General features: G+C 35.5%; 2 protein-coding genes across 2 annotated transcripts; both read right to left on the bottom strand.

Moving 5' to 3' along the window:
• Positions 1-631: 631 nt before the first annotated feature.
• On the bottom strand, positions 632-19,898 carry LOC129229699 (TD and POZ domain-containing protein 1-like). The gene is made up of 2 exons (XM_054864063.1): positions 19,359-19,898; positions 632-2,256 (listed from the first exon to the last, which is right to left on the bottom strand). Exons 1-2 carry the CDS (start codon positions 19,858-19,860, stop codon positions 1,685-1,687), a joined length of 1,074 nt encoding a protein of 357 aa, XP_054720038.1. The 5' UTR covers positions 19,861-19,898; the 3' UTR covers positions 632-1,684.
• Positions 19,899-22,493: 2,595 nt separating this feature from the next.
• On the bottom strand, positions 22,494-27,253 carry LOC129229698 (TD and POZ domain-containing protein 4-like). Its single transcript, XM_054864062.1, has 2 exons — positions 26,700-27,253; positions 22,494-23,319 (listed from the first exon to the last, which is right to left on the bottom strand). Exons 1-2 carry the CDS (start codon positions 27,175-27,177, stop codon positions 22,688-22,690), a joined length of 1,110 nt encoding a protein of 369 aa, XP_054720037.1. The 5' UTR covers positions 27,178-27,253; the 3' UTR covers positions 22,494-22,687.
• Positions 27,254-27,505: the final 252 nt, after the last annotated feature.

Below are 27,505 nucleotides of genomic sequence, written 5' to 3'. Positions count from 1 at the left end.
AGAATTGTCGGTTTTTGGCAGGGTTCGGAAATATCAGGATATTTTCGGAAATATCGAAAATATCCCATATTTTGATATATATCGGATATTTTTATACATATCCGATACTTTCAATCAGCACAAACTAGCCTTCAAAATAGTAAATGTATCCTCAAATCACTCTTCATTTTCTTATATTATTACAATATATGGACTTAAAATTAAGGTTTCTTTCTTTATTTACATCTAATATTTCATTTTACATTTTCATCAGTTTTAATAGAGCTAAGTTAGCATTAGCTATTTTACTCATTTTTCTTCTATTAGCTACTTTAGCAGTTATATGATTCAAAAATAAAATATATTAGTCGGTGCACAGTCTTAAGGCATTTTCGTTAGATCTGACGAATGTTCAATATTTAATTAGGCACTTTTAATGCGAGTTAAAATTGTTACATTACTCATTTTATGAATATAAAATAAAAGTAAAAAAAAGGAATTTTATATTACTTTGTTATATTAATGATGCATTAATGCATCATAAAAATATAATACATAACTACATAACCTTTTGGCTATTTTTATTAATAAATAAACGATATTGCTACGATTAATATAATTTTTATATTGAAAGTACAGTAGTTGAAAAAATAAATATTGAAAATATCAAAATATCATGGTATTTTCAAAATAAATATCAGATATATGAGGCCCCTAGTTTCAAAACCGGATACTTGCAAAAAATTCATTTTCTTTTTTTTTTTTTTTTTTTTTTTTTGTTAATCTTGTAGAGAATCATAAGGCCTATTTGCCTGCTCAATATTAGGTTCAAAAACCGCTTCTTTCCTTCTTGAAATGGGGCGGGAAGGTCTGCCTCAGTTTCAAAACCGGACTTTTACGTCTCCTGTAAAATTTGGTTTTCTACAAGTATCCGGTTTTGAAACTAGGGGCCTCATATATCGTAATATATATCATGATATGTATCGACTGATATATATCGGCGAACCCTGGTATTTGGTGATTCCACTAGATGTTGTTGCAAAGGATCATCCCCAATCTCCATTGGTTTTTTCAGTTATAGCACAGGAGGCAAAGAGTTAATCAGGAAATGCATCATTTTTGAGTGAGTAGATCCCGGTTTCCTGAAACACTTTACAGATGTCTTGGGAATCGCTACCCTTAAATATGCAGCTTTGAAAAAATGTTCAATTTGGTAAATTGTCAAACATGAACTGAATGACTGATCAGCCACTTCCTCACTTCCTGTTCGTAGAATGTACTTAATGGTGCCATTAGATACATATTAAGCGGCTGTAGGCGGTGGGTTGTACAAAGTAGGATACTACAATGTAGTAGCCTAAATTTGTACTGTAATCCTTCTAAAAAGTAGTAAAGGTCTATTCCTGTTGTGGCTCCAGCAGCCGTACTTAACTTTTAAACATATAAGTCAAAAATTTCAAAAATGTTGCCTACACTTGTTTTGCGGCTCAAGAAGCCACAATTTCGGAGCAGAAAAAGTAAAGAATATGACAAAATAAAATACAAATGAATTTATTTCTTTTCACTTAATTTCTCAGAATTCTTTTGCGGAATAAAATAAAAACTAGTTAAGCAAATGGAGAAAAACTGATCAAATTGTGAGTGAAAACATTTCTCTGGCAAAACCGCTTTCATAACACTATAGTAAGCTTTCGTGGAGAAAATGTTATTCAGAAAAAGCCCATTCAAACATTTTCCCGCATAAAACAGGCTTCTTACTACATATTGCTTTCCATTTTTCGGTTTTTATTATTTCCTTTCCACTTTTTAACAAGAAAGTCTTTAATTCTTTAATTAATAACTCATCGTCGTGAAGATCAGTAAGTTCAGCAACATCGCACACATTTTCAATAGAAATGTCAAGCATAATTAATTCTCGGCAAAAGATTTTTAACCCAACCAAATCATAACGGTCGGCTGCTACATAGAGATTAAGGGCTTCTTCCGTAGTTAAGTCACGAATTTTTCCGCAGTAGACGTAACGTAGCATATCCCGGACTGTCTCGACTTCCATTTGCACGAGATCAACGGTGTCTTGTTGATTTTCTTTCATGTCGTGCTCAAACATGGCGGCAAACACCTTCGATCGAGCACTGAGCACCGACTTGTGGACGTTGAACTCCTCGTCATCCAACTTCAAAGTGACATCGGAAAATTGACGATTGTTGAACAATTCCTCAAAGTCAGCGGATAATGAATTTGATATGTAGTCCGGTAACAACAGCTCCTTTCTTTCATCTGAAAAGTTAAAAAAAGAAATGAAATTACAATGATAATATGATCAGAACATAATGACCGATGTTAAACCGATCGGGTAGGTTCGTGGTTAGGGGGTCGCGAGTTCGAAACCGGCCGGTTGAAGACCTTCTGAGCGCGAAATGCTAATTGGTGCAAAAAATCTTCCAAATTCCACTCCAAATACCTGTGGGGGGCGCTGAACCACCGGCACCGCCATCTTGACTAGTTCAAGAAGGCAGTGGCTGAACCAGGGGTTTTTTGGTTTTCGGTTTGGATCAAAATTATCGACATGTCAATACATAGTGCTTCCACTTATCGTATGCTTCTGAGCTAAATTGGACTTCCGAAATATTTTGAACTAGAAAACAATTTAAAATTTTGGGTTGGGGTGGGGGGAGAAATAGACGCTGTGAAAAAAGTTCTTACATGTTAGTTCTCTGGTCGCGAGTTCATTTTGGTCGTAAGTTAGTTTTGACGCGAGTTCTGAAGGGTTACGAAATATAATCTTTACTTGGTATTCAGGAACTTTTACCTAAGCTTTTAAAATACTCTAGGATCCCCCGTACTTATCACTACACGTGGTTTAAATGGTTCAATGAGATCCTGAAGACAGCTCGGTTTTTTTATGATCCAGACCGGAAGCCGAGCAATCCCTAGTCCAGCACCCTCAGAGGTACTGTTCACTCAGAGGACTTTGTGACCACGAAATATTTAACATGCGCCAGTCGTCAATAACGAACACGGAGGGTCTCTAATCGGCTGGCATCTACCCGGGAACCTCCAGTTAGTAGTCCGACGCCTTATCGATCATTCTAACTTGGCTTCACCCAACACAATTACAAAGTTTTCATTATGTTTAGCTTGCAATGTGTTTAAAATGTAGTGATAAGTTAGTATTCTAATCATCATAAGTAAATAAATCTTTGCAAAAGGTCACAGAAAATTATGAAAATGTCTTCAAAAATAATTTTAACCGAATAAATTGTTGTAATAAATTGTTGTTATGCATATTTTGAATCAGAAAACTTGTTTTACTACAACAGGTAAAATTCTCCGCCAACCTGTAAATGTCCGCCGCACATGTGGGAACGGGTTGAGGAAAATTATGATTCAGACATTTGATAAGTATACGAAGGACGAGATGACTTTGCGTGAGACAGATATCGCTTATGAAGTTGGCAGACGCTTTTTAGATATATTTTCCAAAAAACATGAATCTGATGGCAAAATTTTCACAATGGACGACGCTAAACCTAGACACATTTTTTCAGATAACCCAAAACTTGATTTTGGAGAACACACAGTAAGTTTCTTCAAAATTTACTATGAACTAACTCCAGAAAATAGTTGACTTCTGACGTACGAACAGGCTACAGCAAACAGGCATTTTATGGAAGTGCCTGATACATAGATTAATCATCAAAAAACGGAAGAAAATAAACGTTTGGAGTCTACAATAGTTACAAGCGCATCAGTCACGGAATCATAAGGGAAAGAAGCTGCAGAAAAATTTGCAAATAAAGTTATTAAGATAGAAACGACAAAGAAAAGGTTGAATAACTTTGTCGGAATTAAGACAAATGAAATGGAAAAAAAAAAAAAGTAAAGTTAATCCAAAAGAAGTGTGCCAAAATTGAATTTCAAGACTGAGGAAGAGGATGACGGATTATGTTTAGTCTGCTTGTAACCTTTTTCTAATTAAAAGCAAGATAAGACTGAATAAAGTCTAGATATTTTTATGTAAAAAAAAAGTGCACATAATGAATGTGGAAAGAACAGAAAAATAAGTACATGTGTTCACTGTACTTCTGATTTTGCACTTTTCGATTATGACTAGTTCTCTGAAATTAATTGTTCAGCCTGGTCTTTTCATTTATTAGTTCACATATTTCATTTTTATGCTTCATTCTTGGAAATGCTCTTTTTCATAACCTGAATTGCAGTATAAAAACTGGATGATATATGCTGGCATCAACTTGCCCCCATTTGGAAAAGGTTGATACACTTGAGTTTCATTCTTAAAAATTCATTTTTAAAAAATGGTAAGAGTTAACAGTTAAACGTAGCATGGTTACTAGGAGGTTTCAAAACACATGTAAAAAAAAAGTTTCTCCTAGATAACAGGATACCCCCTCAATATTTTTTGACTTGCGGATAGTAATGTAGTCTTGCATAATATAGATGAACGCGCGAACGGTGTTCGCAGAAAATTTTTGGCTCTACAGAAATTTTTTTTTCAAACTGCTAATGTGTTGATTTTTAAAAAAAAAAATAAGGGAATTTTTAAGAAAATCCCAGAGTTTATTTATGTTAAAGCCTTTTAAAGCATATGTGTAAAAAAAAATGGTTTTGGCAGTTTTCTTCAGTTGGTGAAAAATAAGCTAACTATAAGTTATTGTAAAAAAGAATTAAATGATTTAAAGCACTTTTTTTTGTCTCTTTCATATTTGAATATAAATTTAATTTTTTATTCAAGGGTGAGTTAGGCAAAATAATTATTTGCAGAACATTTTCCAGTTAGGATTTGTATTCGCAGAAAGCTTTTCGTTTTATCTAAGTCTGGTAATGTACTGGAAGAATTTTAGCTTCCTATTTCAATTGAAAAAGGGTGCTCACCCCCTCCCCAAACTTCATTAGTATGGGGAGGGGGGTTGAAAAAAAACATTGAACTGAAAAAACAGTGTTACATATTTTAATGTACACTAGAAATATGCAAATACATTGCAATAAAATAAATATTTGCAAAAAAAAAAAAAAAACAGCTAGGAAAACTAAATTTTTCTAAATTTATGACATTTTTTACGGTACGGCTAATGTTAAATGGAGGGGTCATTGAGCACCGTCTTAAATTTTGCGTAAGAAGCTAAAACTTTTACAGCATAATACTATTAGTAAGTCTGAAAAATATAGGGGGGTGTCCTGGACTCTAGCTGAAGAAACGTTTTTTTTTTTTTGAACCACCCTAATGGTTACATGCGCAAAGGATGAAATTATGTTAAAGTGCTTTTGCCGAGTCAAAAATTCAAAATGAATAAATTTAAAAAATATCAAGCATTAAAAATGCCTCAACTTGCCCCATTTCCGCTACCATTGATGCCTGAAACGGATGCATATAATTTATCTATTTTTTTGCTGCAACAGATTAGCAAATTCCGATTTCAAAGAACTGTTCTATGTTCCGCAGTCAATAAGAGTTATTTCAAGAACTGGATTTCCGGAGGGGTCAAGAAAAGAAAAGAGGGAAGTTGATAAGTTTATTCGACACTATCTTTCCAAACATCAGCTAACTGACGAGAGGTTAAAATAAGAAATAACAACATATTATCGAACAAACTGCCTACACATGTTTCGGCGTTACGAGGAACGCCTTTTTCATTGCAAAAGAAATGAGCTTATAGACTTAAATACATCTGACAGAATCGATAAGCTCTCTTCTTTTGCATTGAGAAAGGCGTTCCTTGTAACACCGAAACATGTGTAGGGGAGATACGGGCAAGATGGGGTGGCGGGCAAGACGGGGCACCCGGTCTATTATAACCTTCTAGTCGCGCGAACACGTTCAAACTCGCACAGACGATGTGGCACCACGACGGCTTCCAGTGCACTCTCGTATGTGATTCGTGCGACACGTATTTTTTAGGTTATCGAAACAAAAGTGATTTCGCCAAGTTTTCTTCTTATTTTCTCAATTCGTTTAGTACGTGTTTAATATACAAGTAATAGTAGTGTAAATGAGATAAGAGTTTATCCGCATGCGCCGAATATTACGCTAACAGGTAAAAACTGGTTTATTTCTGTCTTGTGTGTTGTTTATTTTGTTTTCTTTTTTAAATACATCAAGACCCATGAGGGCAAGATGGGGTATGTGTTCCCCGTCTTGCCCGCTCTAAGTTTTTATTACGGTTCGAGCTTTTGTGTTGATTAATGTTAATGTATCTCTCGCTCTATATGTATGTTTGTGATTGTATATATGCATGTGGCTTGGCTGTGTAATGCATAGGCGGACTTGTTTGTTTTAGCATGGTGAAAACATACAAGAGAAAGACAAATAGAGGCGAGTGGCCGGAAGAGAGCATGGAAAAAGCTGTTAAAGCTGTTTTAGAAGAGAAAATGGGGTATATGCTAGCAGCAAAGACATTTTCAGTTCCTCAGACTACTCTAGAAAGAAAAGTAAAAAAAGCTCGGGAGAACTTGGCCCTATCTCCATCTAAAAGTATTAAAGTAAAGGTTTCATTAGGACCTAAGCAACCTGTTTTCACAGAAAAAGAAGAGGACGAGCTTTGTGGCTATATATTGGACATGGAGACTAGACTTTACGGACTTACAGCCAAAGACTTAAGAGCATTAGCGTACAATTTAGCAGTAAAAAATAATAAAGTCCATCCTTTTAACGTTCAAAAACAAGAAGCCGGCAAAGATTGGTTTCAAGGGTTTTTGAACAGACACCCAGACTTGTCAATAAGAAAACCCGAAAGCACTTCTGCTGCACGTGCTGCCGGGTTCAACAGAATAGTTGTTGATCAATTTTTTAATTTTTTGGGCAATATCTATGACGAACACCATCTTACACCAGACCGCATTTATAACTGCGACGAAACTGGTGTTTCAGTTGTACCAAAGACTAAATCCAAAATTATAGCAAAACGAGGCCGAAAACAAGTAGGGGCATTAACTTCTGCAGAAAGAGGTACTACAATCACAGTAGAGATATGCTTCAGCGCCAGTGGACAATACATGCCCCCTATGATGGTGTTTCCCAGGAAGAGGATGGATCCACAGTTAATGCTTAATGCTGCCCCTGGAGCATGGGGAGTTGTTAGTGACTCAGGCTGGATGACCACGGAGTTGTTTCTTGGATGGTTTAAACAGTTTGTGAAATTTAGTGGGGCCACAGTAGATCGACCTGTTTTGCTATTATTGGATGGCCATAGCACCCATCGATTTAATAGATGAAGCTCGAGCCAATGGGGTAATTATTTTATGTTTCCCCCCACATACAACTCATCGTCTTCAGGTCGCCGATGTTGTTTATATGAGACCGTTGAGCAATTATTACGATCGGCAAATTACGACCTGGCTTCGCAGCAATCCAGGGATGGTTGTAACAATGCGGCAAGTTGCAGAAATTTTTGGAAAGGCATTCATAGAAACATCTACCATGGCAACAGCTGTAAATGGCTTCAAAAAGTGCGGAATTTGGCCTTACGATCCGACGGTCTTCTCTGAAACCGACTTTGGTCCTTCGTTGGTGACTGATATTCCGCTCACTCAAACACTGACTTCAGCGACCACAAATGTAGCAGTCACAGCACCTGCTGAGTTAGAAACGCAGCAAGTTGACGTATTACCTGTGCTGGATACCAGTGAAGCTGCTATTACTAATGCAACTACATCTCGTGCCTCACTTCTATCTACCGGGGTTGAAACAGAGGCAATTCGCAAAACCATTAATAATGTTCCTGTATCAGCTACTTTTCACGAGACACCTACGGTGACTTCTGCTACCTCGTCGAGTCCTCAACCTGGATGTTCCACGTGGGTTGATGATACAGAAATAGACAGAAGACCAACTACTCCACAACAGTCAACATTTTCTGTTGTTAGTCCACAGCAAATATTACCCCTTCCAGCAAGTCGTAGATCTTCACGCGTGACTCGTAAACGAGGAAGAACAGCCATTATTACTGAGTCACCGTATAAAAAAGAACTGGAAGAAACGATTAAAAGAAAGCAGGTCACGGAAGAGAATAAACTAAAACGAAAAGAAATTAGACAATTAAAATTGGAGAAGACGAAAACGAAGGATAAAAAAGGAAGACCCAATAAAAGAGGAGTCATAAAAAAGAAAAAAACGATAGATAATCGCAAATCATCGGATAACAATAGTGATGCAGATATTGAAAATACCCCTTGTTTGTACTGCAGCGGTCTTTATTTAGATTCCAATGAAGGCTGGATCAAATGTTCTCTCTGTGGTACGTGGGCACATTGCTCTTGTGCTGGAGTGGATGATGAGGACGATGAAGCAACATTCTCCTGCGAATTCTGTCAGGAAAAGTAGGTGAAATGCTGTACCCCATCTTGCCCCTAGGGGTACCCCATCTTACCCGAACCAGAGGGTAAGACGGGGTGGTGGGGCTTTTTTTACTTTTATATCTCTAGAATAATAACTACGCTATGATTGTTCCTAAAATTATAAAAAAATTAAAAACTGATTACCAAAGGAAGATTTTGAAATAAATATGATTGTTTAAATGCAATGGTTTCAGTTTTATTGCCCTTTAAACGTTAGATATCCCATCTTGCCCGCATCTCCCCTATCTGAAATTTTGGGCCATAAAGCATCGTTATTTTTCAAGTTCAAAGGTATTTATTCAATTCTAACTAGAGATTGTTTAAAAGTTTTCATGTCTTTTTTTCAACTGCAGCTATTCCGGGTAGTTTTGAACCAGAACAATCGAAGAAAATTGCTAAACATTGATAGTTACCAAAAATTGAGAAATAAAAATATTTAAATCAAACTAAAATGAGCAGTTAGTCTTTTATTTATAATAAGTTATCCTGACATGTAGAGTAACTTTGAGCCGTGCCATAAATGAGATGCATAATAAATAAGTTTAATACCAATTGAGCTACTTTAACGCAGCACAATAAAATTTCTAAATGTTTGAAAAGTCCCCTTTGTACTTTCCATCATCTTAAGAGTTCTATCATTCATAATATTGCATAGAGCAGTATTGCCCAACCTAATTCCCGCCAAGCTGATCAGGCCCGGATCTGCGAACCGACGCACTCCGTAGTACGGGGGACGGGGCACGTTCTTAAAAGGCCAAATAGCCCAAGAAATAGAAAAAAAAAACTCTAAGACTTATTAGTGACGTTGTAAATATGCACTACTGGCCTCTGGGGCCCCTTCAGATTTTGTCGCAGGGGGGGGGGGCAAAATTTATAGATCCGGACCTGAAGCTGATCTATGTGGTCCGCTGCAATGTTAAATATGTTCAATGTTACGAACAGAAATATACGTTCCGGAACGCAGTCTTTATTTGGTACTACGAATTATTGTCGCAAATATGAAGCCAAATAGTAGAAATTGGTCTCTAAAACTTAACTGGAAAATTAATATCCATAGAATAAGCATGTGGTTGTGACAAAAAGAGTTTTGGCTTTTAATTTTCTTTTCCTTTTCGCGTTTTCCCAAGTTATCTATAGGAAAATTTTTTAAATATATTAATTATTTTATAAGTGTTCTGGCCCGCGAGATTCATCTAATTATAAATCGCGGTCTTTGAGTAAAAAATGGTTGGGCACGACTATAGCAGGGGCGTGCACGGGGGGAGGGGAGAGAAGGGACACCTGTTGGCCCGGGCTCGAGCTTGAAAGGGGCCCGAGATTTTCAAAAAGAGGGATGAAATCTATGTAAGACCTAACGCTAAACAATAAGGAGAGGGGCCCGTAAAAGTCATTCGTGGAGAGCCCCAAAATTTCTGTTCACCCTTCTGATCACTAGCATAGAGTATTACTATGTAGGAAGAAAACTTTCAACAACTTCAAAAATAGTTTCTTGAGTGTAACTTCAGAAATAGGTACATCAGAAAAGGATATGTACTCGAAGAAAATTTTCCCATAAAACAGCAACAACCACCCCCAACTGACATGTAAATACATTAAATTCTCAAATGCAGGCATTATTTTTACCCAAGCATTATTTTTAAATTTGCATTATTTTTGTTCTCTTGCAAACCAAATATTTCGAAATTGGGCGCTTGGAGCAGTCCACAATTGATCTCATGATGAAGGGGAGGAGGTTTCGTGAAATCGTAAGTTTCTGACGAGGGGGAGGAAGGGAATCACAAAAAATGTAACATCACGCCTTTTTTTATAAAATAATATGCTTGTGAAAAATATCATGACATGTGTCAGAAGGGGAGGGGGTAGGGTGAAGTGCGACAGGGGAAGGGGAAGGATGAAAAAGAGCCCCCCTACTCATTTACGGATAGCCCTTTCCCCTCCTACTATAACACTGCGCTCAAAGTATGTTTTGTTTTATTGAGTTGCTAAAATAAAATCTTCGTTTTATCGCTTCAAACAAAACATTTATTGCTCCAATTGTATCCGGTATACACTTCAAATTGATTTTTTTCATTAACTATATGTTTTAGTTTGCTAATTGCTGATCCAATACTTTTTAACCGACGAAAAAACGGAGGAGGTTCTCAATTCGACACGTATATTTTTTTTTTTTAATGTATGACCACGCATAACTTTTTACAGAACAGTCTGATTTTGATAATTCTTTTTTTATTGGAAAGGGTATACCCCGAAGGTGGTCCCATAAAAATTTTGAAAAAAAATTCCTACCCTAAGGGTGGGAAAAGGGGGAGATTTGTTGTTCACTCACAAATTTTTTTTATATATGACCACACGTAACTTTTTACAGAATAGTCCGATTTAGAATATTCTTTTTTTTTTATTGGAAAGGGTATAGCCTAAAGTTGTTCCTATATAAATTTGAGGGAAAAAATCCTACCCTAAGGGTGGGGAAAGGGGGGCGATTAGTAGTTCACTCTAAGATTTTTTGATGCTGAATTGGGTATAACAAAAAAAAAAAAAAAAAACTCACGATGAATGAGATGCAGACTTGTATGTCTCTCGTGTGTACTGTCTTGAGCAGGTAAACGACAGTATCTGCAGAAATGAGTTTTCGAGATTTTTGAAGAATTGTGCGCTGGATTCAGTACTATCAACTGGGAAATGTTGGAATTATATTTTTTTTTAGCGGAAACCAAATAAGTTAGTTTGTACAACAAAACTAACGTACAAACAATGATGACAAAATGCAAAAAAAAAAAAAAAAAAAAAGATAAAATTGCAGTTATAGCCCTTTACCTGCACACGGCAGTGTAGACCTCTCAATCTCTGGTACTTGTGATTAGGGTTAGTTTTCAGTGCCAGTCGTCAAACATTTTTTATATTCAGGATTTGTATGAAAAAATAGGGCGAAGTTTAGTGATGGTGACATACTATTTTTAACCGACGAAAAAACGGAGGAGGTTCTCAAGTCGACACGTATATATATATATTTTTTAAATGTATGACCACACATAACTTTTTACAGAATAGTCCGATTTTGAATATTATTTTTTTATTAGAAAGGGTATAGCCTGAAGTAATTCCCCTATAAGTTTGAGGGAAAAATTCCTACCCTAAGGGGGGGGGGGGGGGGAGAGGGGGTGATTAGTTGTTCACTCCAAGATTTTTTGATTCTGAGTTGGGTATTACAAAAAAAAAAAAAAAAAAGCTCACAATGAATGAGCTTCAGACCTGTATGTCTCTCGTGTGCACTGCCGTGGGCAGGTAAACGGCAGTATCTGCAGAAATGAGTTTTCGAGATATTTGAAGAAATGTGTGTTGGATTCAGTAGTATTAACAATAAGAAAATGTTGGAGTTATATATTTTTTTTCAGCGGAAACCAAATAAGTTAGTTTGTACAACAAAGCTAACGTACAATAGATGACAAAATGCAAAAAAAAAAAAAAAAAAAGAAATGAAAAAAAAATGCAGTTACTGCCTTTGACCTGCCCACGGCAATGTAGACCTCTCAATCTCTGGTATTTGTAATTAGGATTAGTTTTTTAACCGACGAAAAAACGGAGGAGGTTCTCAAGTCGACCCGTATATATAAGTTCTTTTTTTTTCATGTATGACCAGGCATTACTTTTCACAGGTTCGTCCGATTTTGATAGTTCTTTTTTCATTGGAAAGAATTTTCCCAGAAGTTGTTCCCATATAAATTTGGAAAAAAATTTCCCATCCTAAAGGATGGAAAACAGGGGTGAGTTATTGTTCACTCAAAGGTTTTTTACTTTTTTTCGTGTAAGACGACGCATAACTTTTACAGAATAGTCTGATTTCGATAGTTGTTTTTTTATTGGAAAGAGTATACCTAGAATTTGGTCCCATGTAAATTTGGAAAAATTCCTTATCTAAAGGTGAGATATTAGGAGTGATTTATTGTTCGCTCACAGATTTTTTATTACTGAGTTGTGTATTCCAAAAAAAAAAAAAAAAAACAACTCACGATGAATGAGCTTTAGATTTGTCAGTCTCTTGATTTAGAGCTCTCAGTCTCTGCATTTCTGCTAAAGCTCGTTCATCTTGAGGTTTGTGTAGTAACTTATTTGGCTCTAGATCAGATAAAGCAATACCCTCAAGTGTTTTTACTCTACTCAGTGCCACATATGCCTGTCCTTTAGCAAACACTTTCTTTCCGAGGTCTATTACAGCTTTATCAAGGGTCGTACCTTGCAATTTGTGTACCGTGACGGCCCAGCATAGAATTATTGGCAACATCCTGCGCTCAATGTCACCATAACCTTTCGTTCCTTGAAAAGTTGCAACCACTGGAGGTATGGCGACACAACCATCGCTATCTTTTAGTCTGCTTCCTATGCTTTCATCGTCAAACTTAACTAATATGCAGTCCGGTAATTCTCCTTCCTCTAGTTGATCCCTACGTATTGATGGCCATTTTATTTTTTTTTAAATACCCATTGCACCATTGACGAAGCCGTCAGATACTGATATGTTACGTCTCAACATCACACGAGATTCGGCAGCAAGTTTTACCTCTGATAAAAGTCCACCACAATTGTTCACATCTTTCGGGACAACATTATCTGGAGGTTTCTTTCCATAGGTAGCAATTTCACGAGACTCATCTATGGAACGGATTGTATAGACACGACGTCCTCAATTTCATTTGAAACTCGCTCTCTTATCAGATCTAAACGATGAGCGCGTTGCTCTTCACTCTCATTTGAAAGTCGCTCTCTTATCAGATCTAAACGTTGAGCGTGTTGCTCTTCACTCTCATTTGAAAGTCGCTCTCTTATATCTAAACGACGAGCGCGCTGCTTATCACCTTCTTGCAATAAACTATCGTTATTGTAGCTTCTCATTCTCGACAGTCTTTCCTCGCGCTGACCTAAACTCTCCTGTGAACGTGTTAATGTAATTCTCTTTCTGTTTGCTTCCAACCTTTTTTCTTCCCATTAATAGATTCTTCTAAACATCTTTTCCTCATCCGAGCAGCATTTTTTGTAGGCCTACCCATGTTAGTATATAAAGCCTGCTTTTTTAAAATTATTTATGTAACACAACAGATAATTGTTAAAATACGATTATATATATATATATATATATATATGTTAATAGCTAAAGTAAGGTAGGTAGCTATTTTTAACCGACGAAAAAACGGAGGAGGTTCTCAATTCGACACGTATATTTTTTTTTAATGTATGACCACGCATAACTTTTTACAGAACAGTCTGATTTTGATAATTCTTTTTTTATTGGAAAGGGTATACCCCGAAGGTGGTCCCATAAAAATTTTGAAAAAAAATTCCTACCCTAAGGGTGGGAAAAGGGGGTTGATTTGTTGTTCACTGACAGATTTTTAATGTATGACCACACATAACTTTTTACAAAATAGTCCGATTTTGATAATTCTTTTTTTATTGGAAAGGTTATACCCTGAAGTTGGTCTCATATAAATTTGGAGAAAAAATTCCTACCCTAAGGGTGGGAAAATTGGGAGATTTGTTGTTCACTCACAGATTTTTTTATATATGACCACACATAACGTTTTACAGAATAGTCCGATTTAGAATATTCTTTTTTTTATTGGAAAGGGTATAGCTTGAAGTTGTTCCTATACAAATTTGAGGGAAAAAATCCTACCCTAAGGGTAGGGAAAGGGGGGCGATTAGTAGTTCACTCTAAGATTTTTTGATGCTGAATTGGGTATAACAAAAAAAAAAAAAAAAAAAAAAAAAACCTCACGATGAATGAGATGCAGACTTGTATGTCTCTCGTGTGTACTGTCTTGAGCAGGTAAACGACAGTATCTGCAGAAATGAGTTTTCGAGATATTTGAAGAATTGTACGCTGGATTCAGTACTATCAACTGGGAAATGTTGGAATTATATTTTTTTTAGCGGAAACCAAATAAGTTAGTTTGTACAACAAAGCTAACGTACAAACAATGATGACAAAATGCAAAAAAAAAAGATAAAATTGCAGTTATAGCCCTTTACCTGCACACGGCAGTGTAGACCTCTCAATCTCTGGTACTTGTGATTAGGGTTAGTTTTCAGTGCCAGTCGTCAAACATTTTTTATATTCAGGATTTGTATGAAAAAATAGAGCGAAGTTTAATGATGGTGACGTACTATTTTTAACCGACGAAAAAACGGAGGAGGTTCTCAAGTCGACACGTATTTTTTTTTTTTTTTATGTATGACCACATATAACTTTTTACAGAATAGTCCGATTTTGAATATTCTTTTTTTATTAGAAAGGGTATAGCCTGAAGTAATTCCCCTATAAATTTGAGGGGAAAATTCCTACCCTAAGGGGGGGGGGAGAGGGGGTGATTAGTTGTTTACTCCAAGATTTTTTGATTCTGAGTTGGGTATTACAAAAAAAAAAAAAAAAAAAAGCTCACAATGAATGAGCTTCAGACCTGTATGTCTCTCGTGTGTACTGCCGTGGGCAGGTAAGCGGCAGTATCTGCAGAAATGAGTTTTCGAGATATTTTGAAGAAATGTGTGTTGGATTCAGGAGTACTAACAATAATAAAATGTTGGAGTTATATATTGTTTTCAGCGGAAACCAAATAAGTTAGTTTGTACAACAAAGCTAACGTACAATAGATGACAAAATGCAAATTCGTCAGGAATTTGTGTTATCGTAGAAATATCGATCACAGTAGGAAAATGCACACGAACATCTTTATACAGTGCATTATTCTTTAGGAGCCACTGCAATGCCACTTGAAGTTTAACTATATCAATTAGAAACTCCCTAGAATGTTCTAAATTTTCACGACTTTCTACTACGAGCACTAATCCAGTTTGATTACGTTCAAGCGGAAGTTGTTCCGCCAGCTCGACCACATCCTGAACAAAAAAGGATTGCCTGCCCTTTGCACCAGTCTTGGCTCAAACGATTTTGAACTTTTATTATTTTAAGAAATGGCACTACTCTGCAAATAAAACGTTTTTCAATTTCCGATAACTCATCAATTTCTGTAGGTATTGCAGCTACCGACATTTTGTTCCAATAGGCCTGAGGTGGAGTTTTATGTTTTTTAATATTGTTTGAGCATCGTGAACAAGTAATTATATTACCTAAAGCTACCAGTTCGTTAGGCAAAATAGAGCCTAAATTTTTAGTTTGCAATTTCCTACGTTGCTGAGGATACAAATTTTTTTTTTGCATATTGAACACGACAAGTCAGCATAAACATTAATTGATTTCTTAAAGTTTTCTGCGTTACACTGGTTTCTTCGCTCGCGAGCTGCTTGTCGCATGGCGCTCAGACGATTAGTTCTCTCCTCGGAAGATTCGTGAAGTACCACCATTGATGAACGGTTACGAGCAGCATCCAAACGCAGCATACGTTCGTCCTCAATTTTATTTGAAACTCGCTCTCTTATCAGATCTAAACATTGAGCGCGTTGCTCTTCACTCTCATTTGAAAGTCGCTCTCTTATTATATCTAAACGACTAGCGCGCTGCTTATCACCTTCTTGCAATAACCTATCGTTATTGTAGCTTCTCATTCTCGAGTCTTTCCTCGCGCTGACCTAAACTCTCCTGTGAACGTGTTAATGTAATTCTCTTTCTGTTTGCTTCCAACCTTTTTTCTTTATCATTAATAGATTCTTCTAAACATCTTTTCCTCATCCGAGCAGCATTTTTTGTAGGCCTACCTATGTTAGTATATAAAGCCTGCTTTTTTAAAATTATTTATGTAACACAACAGATAATTGTTAAAATACGATTATATATATATATATATATATATATATATATATATATATATATATATATATATATATATATATATATATATATATAATGTTAATAGCTAAAGTAAGGTAGGTAGCTATTTTAAAAGTAATCAAAAATATAAGCATACAGATTATAGCCACATTAGTAGCTTATAGCCACAAAAAATTATAAAATAAAAACTTTTTAACAAAAAAAAATTGAACCGCCGAAATAACTGAAAAGCAAAAAATAACAAACCATTTTAATTAAACCTTAATAACTAAGTTCTTAAACTGATGTAAGTATACTTAAGTATATATTTTTGTAATAATTTAGAGTTTTTAATTAACCTTAATAACTCATTCTTAAATTAATGTAAGTATACCTAAGTAGTTTTGAGTCGGTGCCAAACAATAAATAAACAAAGATCCCTAAATTATCTAAATTTAAAGAAATAACCAAATAAAATTAGCAATGTAATGTGAAATGTCCGGCGATAAACATAAATGTTTCAAAAAATGCTCCCTCCACACGCCATCATTAAATCATGAATACTAGTAGATCGTATACAACAAAAAGTACCTCTCGTTGGAGCTTTGAAACCTTTGGGACCTCGCACGAGAGAGGCAAACAACTAGTGAGAAAAATCTTCAGGATCATGTATGCAATTAACGGCTACAGTTGTTATGCCATACTTACGCTGAATAATACTATGACCCACAAAAACATTTATTTGAGCTTTTAACAAGATGAGAAATCCTTCTTCAGTATGATGAACAATGATATAAACATTTTGACTGTTGTATATGAGGCAAAAGCTCAGTAGCAGCCAAATACTCGACACGTGCTTCTTCGAGACCACTCGACGACGTTCGGGTTTAACTTCGTGAACGCTCGGCATTTTCCGGCGAAGGGGCGTGTCGCCATACGCCATCGCTGCGCCTCACGCTTTACAAAAATAATTAATTTGCTTGTTTGGCACCGACTCAAAACTACTTAGGTATACTTACATTAATTTAAGAACTGAGTTATTAAGGTGAATTAAAAACTCTAAATTATTACAAAAATATATACTTAAGTATACTTACATCAGTTTAAGAACTTAGTTATTAAGGTTTAATTAAAATGGTTTGTTATTTTTTGCTTTTCAGTTTTTTCGGCGGTTCAATTTTTTTGTTAAAAAGTTTTTACCTGACTATCTTGTAAACTGTATAGAGGTAAATCATTAACCATTCGCACAATCTTACATGGAAAAAGTTTCAACGATAAAAATCTCTGTCCAAACATCAATAAGCGGATGTTGGAGTGGGGTATGAGCAAAGTAGAAGGGGTCATGTATTATAGTTGACAGTCAGGATTGATGTTTTTTTTATTTCATTTTCAACAGTAGCACTTGAACATAATGTTTACAATCAGCACTAACATATGAAGATAGAGCAAAATGCAAGAATGCAACAAGGTAAAATACAAAAGTAAACTATAAAAACGTAACAAGTAAAAAATAAAAAAGTTAAAATGCACAAGTATAAAATTTTAAATGTAAAACTGGAAAACTATAAAAATATAAAACTCCATATAACCGTGCTCTACCGCTGTAGTGGATTTAGTGGTAACCAGGTTGCACCATGAGGAGGCATCAGGGATTGATGTGGAGAGACACTACACCCCCCTCCCCCCTCCATCGGCTCAAATTTTAAGAAGGTAAACATATTTCATATTTTGCTCAACCCATTTACACCCCATGAGACTTTATTATTCCGGGAATTTTGATCTTGGGCCTTTAATTGTGATGCATTTGAATATAAGGAACCATTTTGTGCACCTATCATAACAGGAAGTATCAATTTCCTAAAAAGTTCTCTTGCCTTTTAAAAATAACGAGCACTTATTGATTATTTTTCTATTTTTTTAGAAAGTTGATGTGTCATAATATGACACATAGTAGATTCTTATATTCGAATAGATCATAATTAAAAGCCAAAGTTCTAAGTCCCGGTAACAAAGGGCAAGTACATGCGTAAAAATGCCTCATTTGAGTAAATGTGTAGAGCAATTTATATATACGGGGGGCGCTTTATCTTCGATTTTTGTTGTTTGATAATATTATATTGGTGACTGCAGTGTGGCTCTGGTTAGTTGAGATATGACTTTGACAATGTTTACCTTTTTATGTTGAGTTCAGTGGAAAAGAACGGGTTATTAGCATGGGTTTGAGTTATAATACTTTTACAAAACTGCAACAGAAGTAACCCTACTTAACTCAGTGTCAATTACCGTTTCCCATTACCCTAAAAAAGAGGTAAACATTGACAAGTTCAAAGCTTAACTAACCAGAACCGCTCTATACACGGGGCACAAGGTCCAAAGCCCGACTAAGATATGAGGTGGCCCTAGGCTAAACACATCTTTGTTGTCAAACTTAATTATTTTCGCCATTGGATAAAACAATTTCGGGGCCCCTAGAACGTGGGAAACGCCAGGGCCTAGTTAGCCTATTCAGTAATCAGACCTGACTAGAGTCATATCCTCTATAGGAGGATATATAGAGAGAGACATATCTTCCAACCTTAATCTTCCTGGAAAAATTTGTAATGGCTTGAGTTACAGATCCAATGTTAAAAATCATCGATATTTCAATTGTGTATCGCTGTGAGACAGCCTCTTTTGCATCAGATCATAACAAATTAGGAGTTGTAAACGTTTAAAACGTTCTTATCGCTTTAAGGCTATTATTTCAGTCATTATAATTTAACTGTTTAATAGGCGTACAAAGACATCAGGTTTCTTAAAATTCAATGTATTATAATGTAAAAGATTTTTTCCTTAATATCAAATCAATGAATGAACTTACTATTTCAGATCGAAATTCACGAAACGAAAATATTTAAATAAATTAAGTTCTATAGTTTGTGCAAACCTTGCCTGACAGCGTTTTAATTGTGTGATTAGGATCAGCATATCCTTCACAATGCTGCCAGATTAGGTTTGCTCCTAGCATATAAATAAGCATTTATTATTAAGAATTATTTTAAATTATCAAATGATAAGAATATTTTTAATGTTTCAGGATGTCATTATTTTTGAAGTTTTATGTCTCGGTTTAGGTATACAGTATAGTTTTCGAAGGGAAAAAAATACAAAATTTTACTTTGTTTTTGCATTTAAAATGTTATCAACATGAACAAATCATAAAATGCAATGCAACAATACATTAGAAAGAAAATTGATAAATGTATGAAAAAATACCGAAGTGTAACTTTACCTTTGCTCACTTTAGTTGCTTCTTTTGAAGGAAACACTGTGCTATCTTCTTCCACACAGATACTGAAATTAATCGTCAGCAGACTTGTATTGACGCAGGACAAACTTGTGATATTAGCGAAATTTAATAAGATTTTTTCATTTGGATTTATGTTGCTGAAACAGTATTTGCTCTCAGCAAGCTCGCACAAATTATTTCCTCTATCGTCCAAAATCCTAAATTTTATAAACGTGAAGTAAGAGTATTTGAATTGTGAAGTTAAGGCATTGCAGCTGATCCGAAAGGAAGCACTCTCTTGTTGAGTTTCTCCTTCGGGAAAATAGATCAGTTGCCAAGAAACATCGGAACACCGAAAAAGCGGGCTGATTATCTTGTCGCCTGCATCTCTAAATCTGCTTTTTATACGCGCTATTTTCCACACAAATGATGTAGAGAAATGCCTCTTTTCAATTAATTGCGAGTCGGAAGAAGCGGAAAAAGAATCGGCGGTTTCAATATCCATCGTGCTCAATGATATGCAAAAACATCAATCATCTAGCGTTGATCTAACCCGCCACGCAACAAAATAGCAGAATTCAATAAGGAGAGGAAGTGGCTATCAGATGGGCGTTTAGACACAGACCAAAAAATCATTCCACGCTATTCTGATTGGCTAAAAAAGGGTTCGTGTGTTTACAAAGTTTCATTTATTAATTCATTTATTTAAACGGAAGCTAGACAGTAGGGTGGTTCAAAAAACCTTTTTTTCAGCTAGAGTCCAGGACCCCCCCCCCCCTCCCTCCTTAGGACAATTTTTTTAGACTTAATAATTGTATTATGTTGTAAAAGTTTTAGCTTCTTGCTCAGATTTTAAGAGGGTGCTCAATGACAACTTAATTTAACATTAGCCGTAGCATAGAAAATACCACAAATTTAGAAATATTGAATTTCCCCAGCTGTTTTTTTTTTCCGTAAATAATTATCTTATTGCAATGTATATGCATATTACTAGTGCATATTATAATATGTAGCATTCTTTTTTCAGTTCAATGTATTTTTTAAGCCCCCTCCCCATACGTATGAAGTTTGGGGGAGGGGGTGAGCACTCTCTTTGAGTTGAAATAGGAAGCTAAAATTTTTCTAGTATATTACTATCCACAAGTCTAAAAATATTCAGGGGTGCCTGTTATCTAGGAGAAACTTTTTTTTACATGTATTTTTGAACCATCCTACTTGACAGCTTCACATAGATAAGGGACTGCGTAGAAAGCGCCTCGCCTCCGGACGGGAAACGAAAATTTTACAACCGAATCAGGTCCCTGTTTTCTGTTAGGCACCAAAATGTGGTGAAGAGTTGAGAAATTCAGTTAAACATTAAAATTGAGAATTTTGTCGTTAAATGTTTTAAAATTAAAAACGCTATCCCTTTGTACATATTCAACAATATTTAATTTAACAAACTATGGGGTGATGTATGCGAAAATTAACAAACAACCCACATGGGTAAACATTTAATTTTAGTATATATAGAAGAAAATAATTGGGCGTTGCATTAAAAAATGACATTGCATTGTGTTTAAAGAACCCAAAAATAGTAAAAAAGAAAAAAGGAGGTTAGCATAATTAAACATTTTTAATGATGTAAATAATTTGGAGGAATTCGGCAGTGATATGCAAAGCAACGTATGGAACTCCATTTATATGTAAAGCGAAGTTAAAAACACAATTTAATATGCAAATGTATGTAATCAATTTAGTTTGACAATGTATGTAATCAAAAGGGCGAAAAAACCCATAGGAAATTTTAGAATTATATTAGGAATAAGTGGAGTCGTATGCCCCCTATTCGTACCCCAAAAATTGCACTTTACGGCCCTCCTTCCGAAAAAAACCCCTCTTAAATCAGAAACTGGATTCGCCGTTAACTTGAACTCATAAAGCAAAAGTTCTCTAATTAGTTTCGGTTTGCGGCTCTTTTTTATAGGACAAACGAGAGTAAGGTGTCGAATATAACTTTCCTATAAATTACTTTATAGATTGCAAGAGATACTGTTGTAGATTACTGAAAAAGACCTCGGGATGGATATTTTTGTTAAACCGTAACCACCAGTTTTTTTTTTTTTTTTTTGCTTGCGCTTGTGACTTTACGACTTTGCAATTGTAGGTTGCCTTCTACTTATTATTCCCAAATACAATTTGTCAAGTAAAAATCAAGATTCTGATAAGCAAAGTCAAAACGAAAGTGGTGGAGCGGTGTATGATAACGAACGGCTGGGCGGATAAGATAACGAGAGGGTTGCTAATGAAATTCGTCATCTTTTCCGACACGTTTTGTGGGTACTCATAGGCGACTGGTGCACCAAAAAAATTGGGGGAGCAAAGGAGGAGCGTGTCGGAGGGAGAAGGCAAGTTAGGTGGGCGGAGCGCCGAAAGATGATTTTCTTTAAAAAATGGGCGCAGTTGAACTTTAACTTCATTATTGATTGAAGAACCTAGCAACAGTCAACTCCCTCCTTAAAATTCAAAGCTCCAGTTTAATTGTAGTTGTCTTGTGCCAGCTAAGCTGGCAATTTGGGGTGCGCTGCTTCACTTTTCCAACTGTACCGTTATTAGGTGTGTAGTCCGATTTCCACAGTACATACATGCCATAGGGACCCGTTTATAGGTAGGCAACCATTCACAACACAACAACAAGTTCACCAAAAAAAAAGGGCAAGAGGGAGAGTACATGTATGCCCGAGCCAGGATTCGAACCTGGGACCTCCCATCGCACTCAGACTTCCCTGACCAATAGACAAGGCGCCCGACTCCAGTTTAAGTTTCCTGAAATAATAACATGAAAAAATTGCAAAACACCTACTTATTAAGTCAATTCTTCTATCTTTAAACACGTGAATCGATCAATTTTATCATTTTTCAATCAATCTTTAATTTTGAACGCAGAAATATAGAGGTGCAAGGCACTATAGTTTCGAAATTCGGGAGTCAGTTGCTCCAAATTTCAAACACATCAAATATTCATACATAAAATATTCCCAAAACGTTTCATAAATCTTTAAATTAGAATCGAAATGACTTCAAATTCTAAGCATATACTAGTTTTGTATGTGAAATTGTAATTTCTGTCTCAAGTATGAATTCTTTTAATTAGTTTTTAAATCAACTCTGATCGGACTTTACTACTTTACAAGCAACAAACCTTGTTTGAACTCAAATGAGCTGTTATTCGTTGCTAATACGTATTTTACAGGCTAAACCAGCAAAAGCAAGGTTTTAATCTGTTAAAAGTATTACTTTCATCGAAAAAGTCAATTATGCGACATATTTAGCAAACACAATTCTGAAATCATTTAGTTGTTTAAAATTGCTGATCGAATCAAATTCAACGATAGGCTCTGGTTCTCTTGGGCAAACATCATCCAATTGTCCGTCTTAAGAATTTCTTTCATATTTTTATTCAGAAAGAACTTCACAGCGTTCAATAATATCTGGTCAGCGTGCGAATCGGCAGCATTAGCTATTTCGCAAATATTGTCGATAGATATCTCATGTAGCATAATTTTGCGGCAGTTGTGCACCAATCCTTGCAAGCCGTACTGATTTGCTGCAACGTATAAGCTAAGAGCTTCTTTGGGAGATAGTTGACGCACTTTGTCACAGTAGATGTAACGAAGCATTTCCTCGAGTGTACACGGTTCCATGTCAGCAAGATCAAACACGGCATCTCCCGTGTCATTTTCGAACATTGTTGCAAACCTCTTTGATCGACTTCTTAGAACAAGTCTATGTGCTGGAAATTCATGACGGCCTGCTTTCAGAATGACGTCAGAGAATCTCGGGTTCGTGTATAATGCTTCCATGTCGGTCGACAAGGTAGCAATATCATCTTTTTTTGTTGTTGGCTCATCACATAAATATAATGCATCGAACTCTTGGGATAACGTACTTGAATTAGCGTCTTTTTTCTCGGGTAGGATCTTCCCTGAAATAAATGAAATAAAACCATGGTGAACGTACAAGTTTTTAGTGTATATGGATTTCTTACAAATGATATGGAAAATTTAGGAAAAGTAAAAAAATACAAAACTAAAACAAAATAAATATACAAAAGTTTGACTGAAAAGGTTAATTCGGAAGGTTGCAAGTTGAACGAATGACAAGGCAAGAGTAAGTGGCGTGTCACGGCAGAACCTCCCTCCTGCTTAAAAATACACTATACTAGCTTGCAAGTTAACTTGTCAGTGACGTCATTAAGCGCGGAGGAAAAACACTGAGTGAAAAGACCGCCTGTAGGTTTGTAAGGAGGATCTCCGATAAGACACCGCACTGGCAGTTGCCTGCTTGGCGAATTAATCCGCTTTGGCATACTTCAACGAGAGTGGAGCACTTGAGCAAAATCGCGCCAAACGCAGAATATCCCGAGATCGCCAACTGTTTGTGAGCTCTGATTGGCTGGTTCGTTCAGTTGCAAATGAATGTATGGATCCGCGCTGCACCGCTCTTAAAATTGAAAATATTTAACGATTCACAGAAATTATGACAAAAAAATGTCCCTTTTGCGTCGGTTTAACTAACTAATCCGATTTCTAAAGCAAAGTGCGTAATTTCCCCCCGATTATCTGGCAAAGCGCAAGGAACTATTTCCTTCACTTGGCCGCAGCTCATTTCTCCATAGCCAAGAAAGCTTGCAATCGAGTATAGGACCGATACACCTCGTTATGTTTACGAGTGAGTGGTAACAACTTAATAAAAATTACGAATAACAACTTTCGCTACGTTGTAGCATAAGGAGTACCTCACAGTTTTAAGATGAACACGTCCATGTCATAGTAAGTGCACCACACTTTTTTTATTGGTAATTAATCAAACTTTGTGTGGTCCACTGTTTGGATAATGATATACATAATGATTTGATTTGGTTCGAGTTATGAGCAATATGAATAAAAAATTGCGCTCGGGGAGCACTTATAGGCCACCAAGTTTAAACCAAGGTCACGACAAGTCCAGTAAGAGATCAGACACTATGATAGGGGATTTATTTGGATATTGGGATTGAAACTAAAAAAAGGAAAAAACTAGTCCATTGATTGGAATAGTTTTTGACCTCAGTAATGGCAGAGAAGAGGAATTTTCGAAAGTAGGGGAATCTAGGCCAATGTGAAATACTTAAGATAATTTACTTTTTCAAAGTGAACAAATTGAAAATTAGTTCTGAAAATTACGGTACACAAGGACCGAACAATACATTTTACAATAAAACTTGCATTGAAACATTATTTTTTTATTTTTGGCAGTAAGTGTGTACCTCAAAAAAAAAAAAAAAAAAAAAAAAAAAAAAAACAGTGGAAAAATTTCACTTGGTTTTTCAAAAGGGGCAAAGTGAAAAATAAAATATCTTTCTAATGAAATGCTTTCTATTCGATCATTAAAGATATTTTTTACTAAATAAATGGGTAAATAAAAGAATAAATGAATAGGAAATGAAAAAAAAGAAAATAAATAAATAAATGAGTGAATAAAACACTGAATTAATAAGAAAACAAGAAATGAATAAATACATTAGGCATGTAAATGAACTAATTAATAAATGAATATATAAGTGATTTGATAAAACAGTGAATAAGCAAATGAAAGGAACTATTTCATTTGCCCCACATCGACATGCGTAATTGTACAAAGCAATTCCAATACAAATAAGCTTAATAATAAGTAAATAAATATTGCACTGAATATTAATAGGTCTCAATATTTCAAACGTTAATACCAAGAACTTTATCATTTAATAATACCAAAAACATATTATGACTGAAGCAAATTATTACAATATGCGTATAAAGTTTTGAAAATTGCTTGTATTATCATATTTTTTGGTTTTCAGATGTAATTTTTCTTAAATAAAATAGACTACACTTGCTACAATATAGTTAAAATATTTCTAGTTAGGTGGCGCTAAAAGCGGAGAAAATATTTCACCATTTCACTTTGCCCCGCTGTTTCAATTTTCCCCACATTTCCCTTATTGATGACTTTTTTAATATCCAGTAAACAGTTTGACTATTCCAAAACAGCAGCTAAGTTTACTCGTGAAAATTGACGAACGGAAACAAAGATGTGAACGAGATTGACAAATAATTACGCTGTTGCTTCAAAAGTCATTCGCTACCATCCTTGACATAGGGTAACGGCACCAGTAACATACAAGAGTCCAGTAACAGACAGTCGTAAGTTTGGGTTTAAGTAATAAGAATTTTACGCAGGTTAAACTGATGTTGCTGCGACCTATGAATATGATGCAACCATCTAGTGTTATTAGAGTGAATTTTATGAGCTAGTTGGTATTTACAAGGCAGCGGTGGAAAGTTATGAACAGCCAACACAAGATCTGCCGGCGTTTCATGTTCATTTGAATTTAATAAGGTTTTAGATATAAAAAAAGAACTTTTGCACAATTTGAAGAGAAAGGGGGAGTTCTTTCAAATACTAATCCTTTCCTCATCCTATCTGTTACTGGGTGTCATCAGAATTGTCAGTGTCTGTTACTGTGGAATGGGAACTTTTTTCGAAATGGAGCAAATAAAAATAGAATGAACTAATTCATAGGATCCAGAAGCAGCCGAACGTTTGATGAGATGTAGTTGCATGAGAGAAAAATAGTTTAATAAATATATTAAAACTCTGAAAATTGAGTTAACCTGAGAGCGATGTCTTGAGCATGTCTGTTACTGGTGCTGTTACCCTACATGATTTAATAACATAAAGGTTACTGATGTGTGAGATTTTGATGACGCAAAAAATGGAATAAAGAAACGAAAACCGCTTTTGGGAACGTTGGAAAACATAACAGATTTTTCAAAAAGCGAAACAATTCTGTGAGAAAAAGTAAGTTCGCGTAGCCCGCGTAAACGAATCAGGGACTGAAAAACAGAAAAGAAAAAAAACCACTTGCATATGTAAATTTTCTTTAAAAGAAATGCATTAAACTAAGAAAAAATAGTTTTCAACTTTTAATGGTCACATGCGATATGCATCTAGGATAAGTTTTATGTAAAATATTTTCATCCTCTATATTTGTCTTTTGTACATTAAGTAACTTAAAGTTTCGTTATAACGTAATTAAAAACAAGTTGTCCCGGAAAACTATGAATTTTACGCTTGTAAAGCATATTTCTTTTCTTTTTTTTTTTTTTTACGGTTGGGGGAATGAAGGTGACACGACAAAATAACCGCCCCGGGTGAGATCATGCTAGGTATGTTTCTTAATCTTGTTACGAAGGTTAATTCTGCATTTAGAGCAACAGCTACTAATACTAAATTGTTAAACACTTGACGCAAAAAATCAAATACAAATAATAGGAAAAGTACCTTCCTGATATTCCGTTTTTTCTCCAAATACTGTCATATCACACTTGATAGTAAAAATGCCATTTTCAATATAGCCTGAATTATGTTTCATTATCTCCTTTCGGCTAACTATTTCCAAAAGCCCACATTCTCCGAAATTACCTTTAAAATTATATTTGTCAAGTTCACAAGTTTTATTCCTTCCTCCATAGCAAGGTATGATGAATTTCACGGACACTAAGTGATTTGCAGTAGCGGCATTCATTTTGTGTAGGCAAATGCATACAACACCACTGGATTTCTTCGTTCCATTAGGATAAACAACCACCGACCAAGAAGCATCAGCACACCGGAATTCTCTGCTTGCTATACTTTCATTAGGCTGTGCATTATAATTAAAATTCGATATTTTCCAAGTAACAGAAGCATGGTATAATTTCTGCTCTAGCATATGTCTTTCTGTTCCTGTGGAAAGCTGTACATCGAAAGAATTATCCATGTCAAAAAACTACTCTCTTATTGTTTTTGCTGCATACTTTATAAACTGCAAAAGGATTTTCTAAAAGTTTTGATACGCAATAAGTAGAGGAGCAGGATGACGCATTCAACATGTACTCGATAAGCATGACTACTTTCCCAGTTGAATTAAGAAGGTGCTAGCCTCAAAGATAAGACTTCAGATAAGAATAATCTTGGTAAAGCAGATAATTTTGAACGAGCCTTCTAAGTACGGACTCCATTTTTCTATCTTAAGGGGAGTTGGTACCCTAAAACCTTTTCAAAAACATTTTTCATTTTCAGTTTTTATATATTCAAAATATTCAAAT

Source organism: Uloborus diversus, chromosome 9, assembly GCF_026930045.1.
Source record: "Uloborus diversus isolate 005 chromosome 9, Udiv.v.3.1, whole genome shotgun sequence".
In the NCBI taxonomy this organism is placed as follows: domain Eukaryota; kingdom Metazoa; phylum Arthropoda; class Arachnida; order Araneae; family Uloboridae; genus Uloborus; species Uloborus diversus.
Note: the sequence above shows the minus strand (reverse complement) of the source record. Positions and strands in the feature narration are given on the sequence as shown.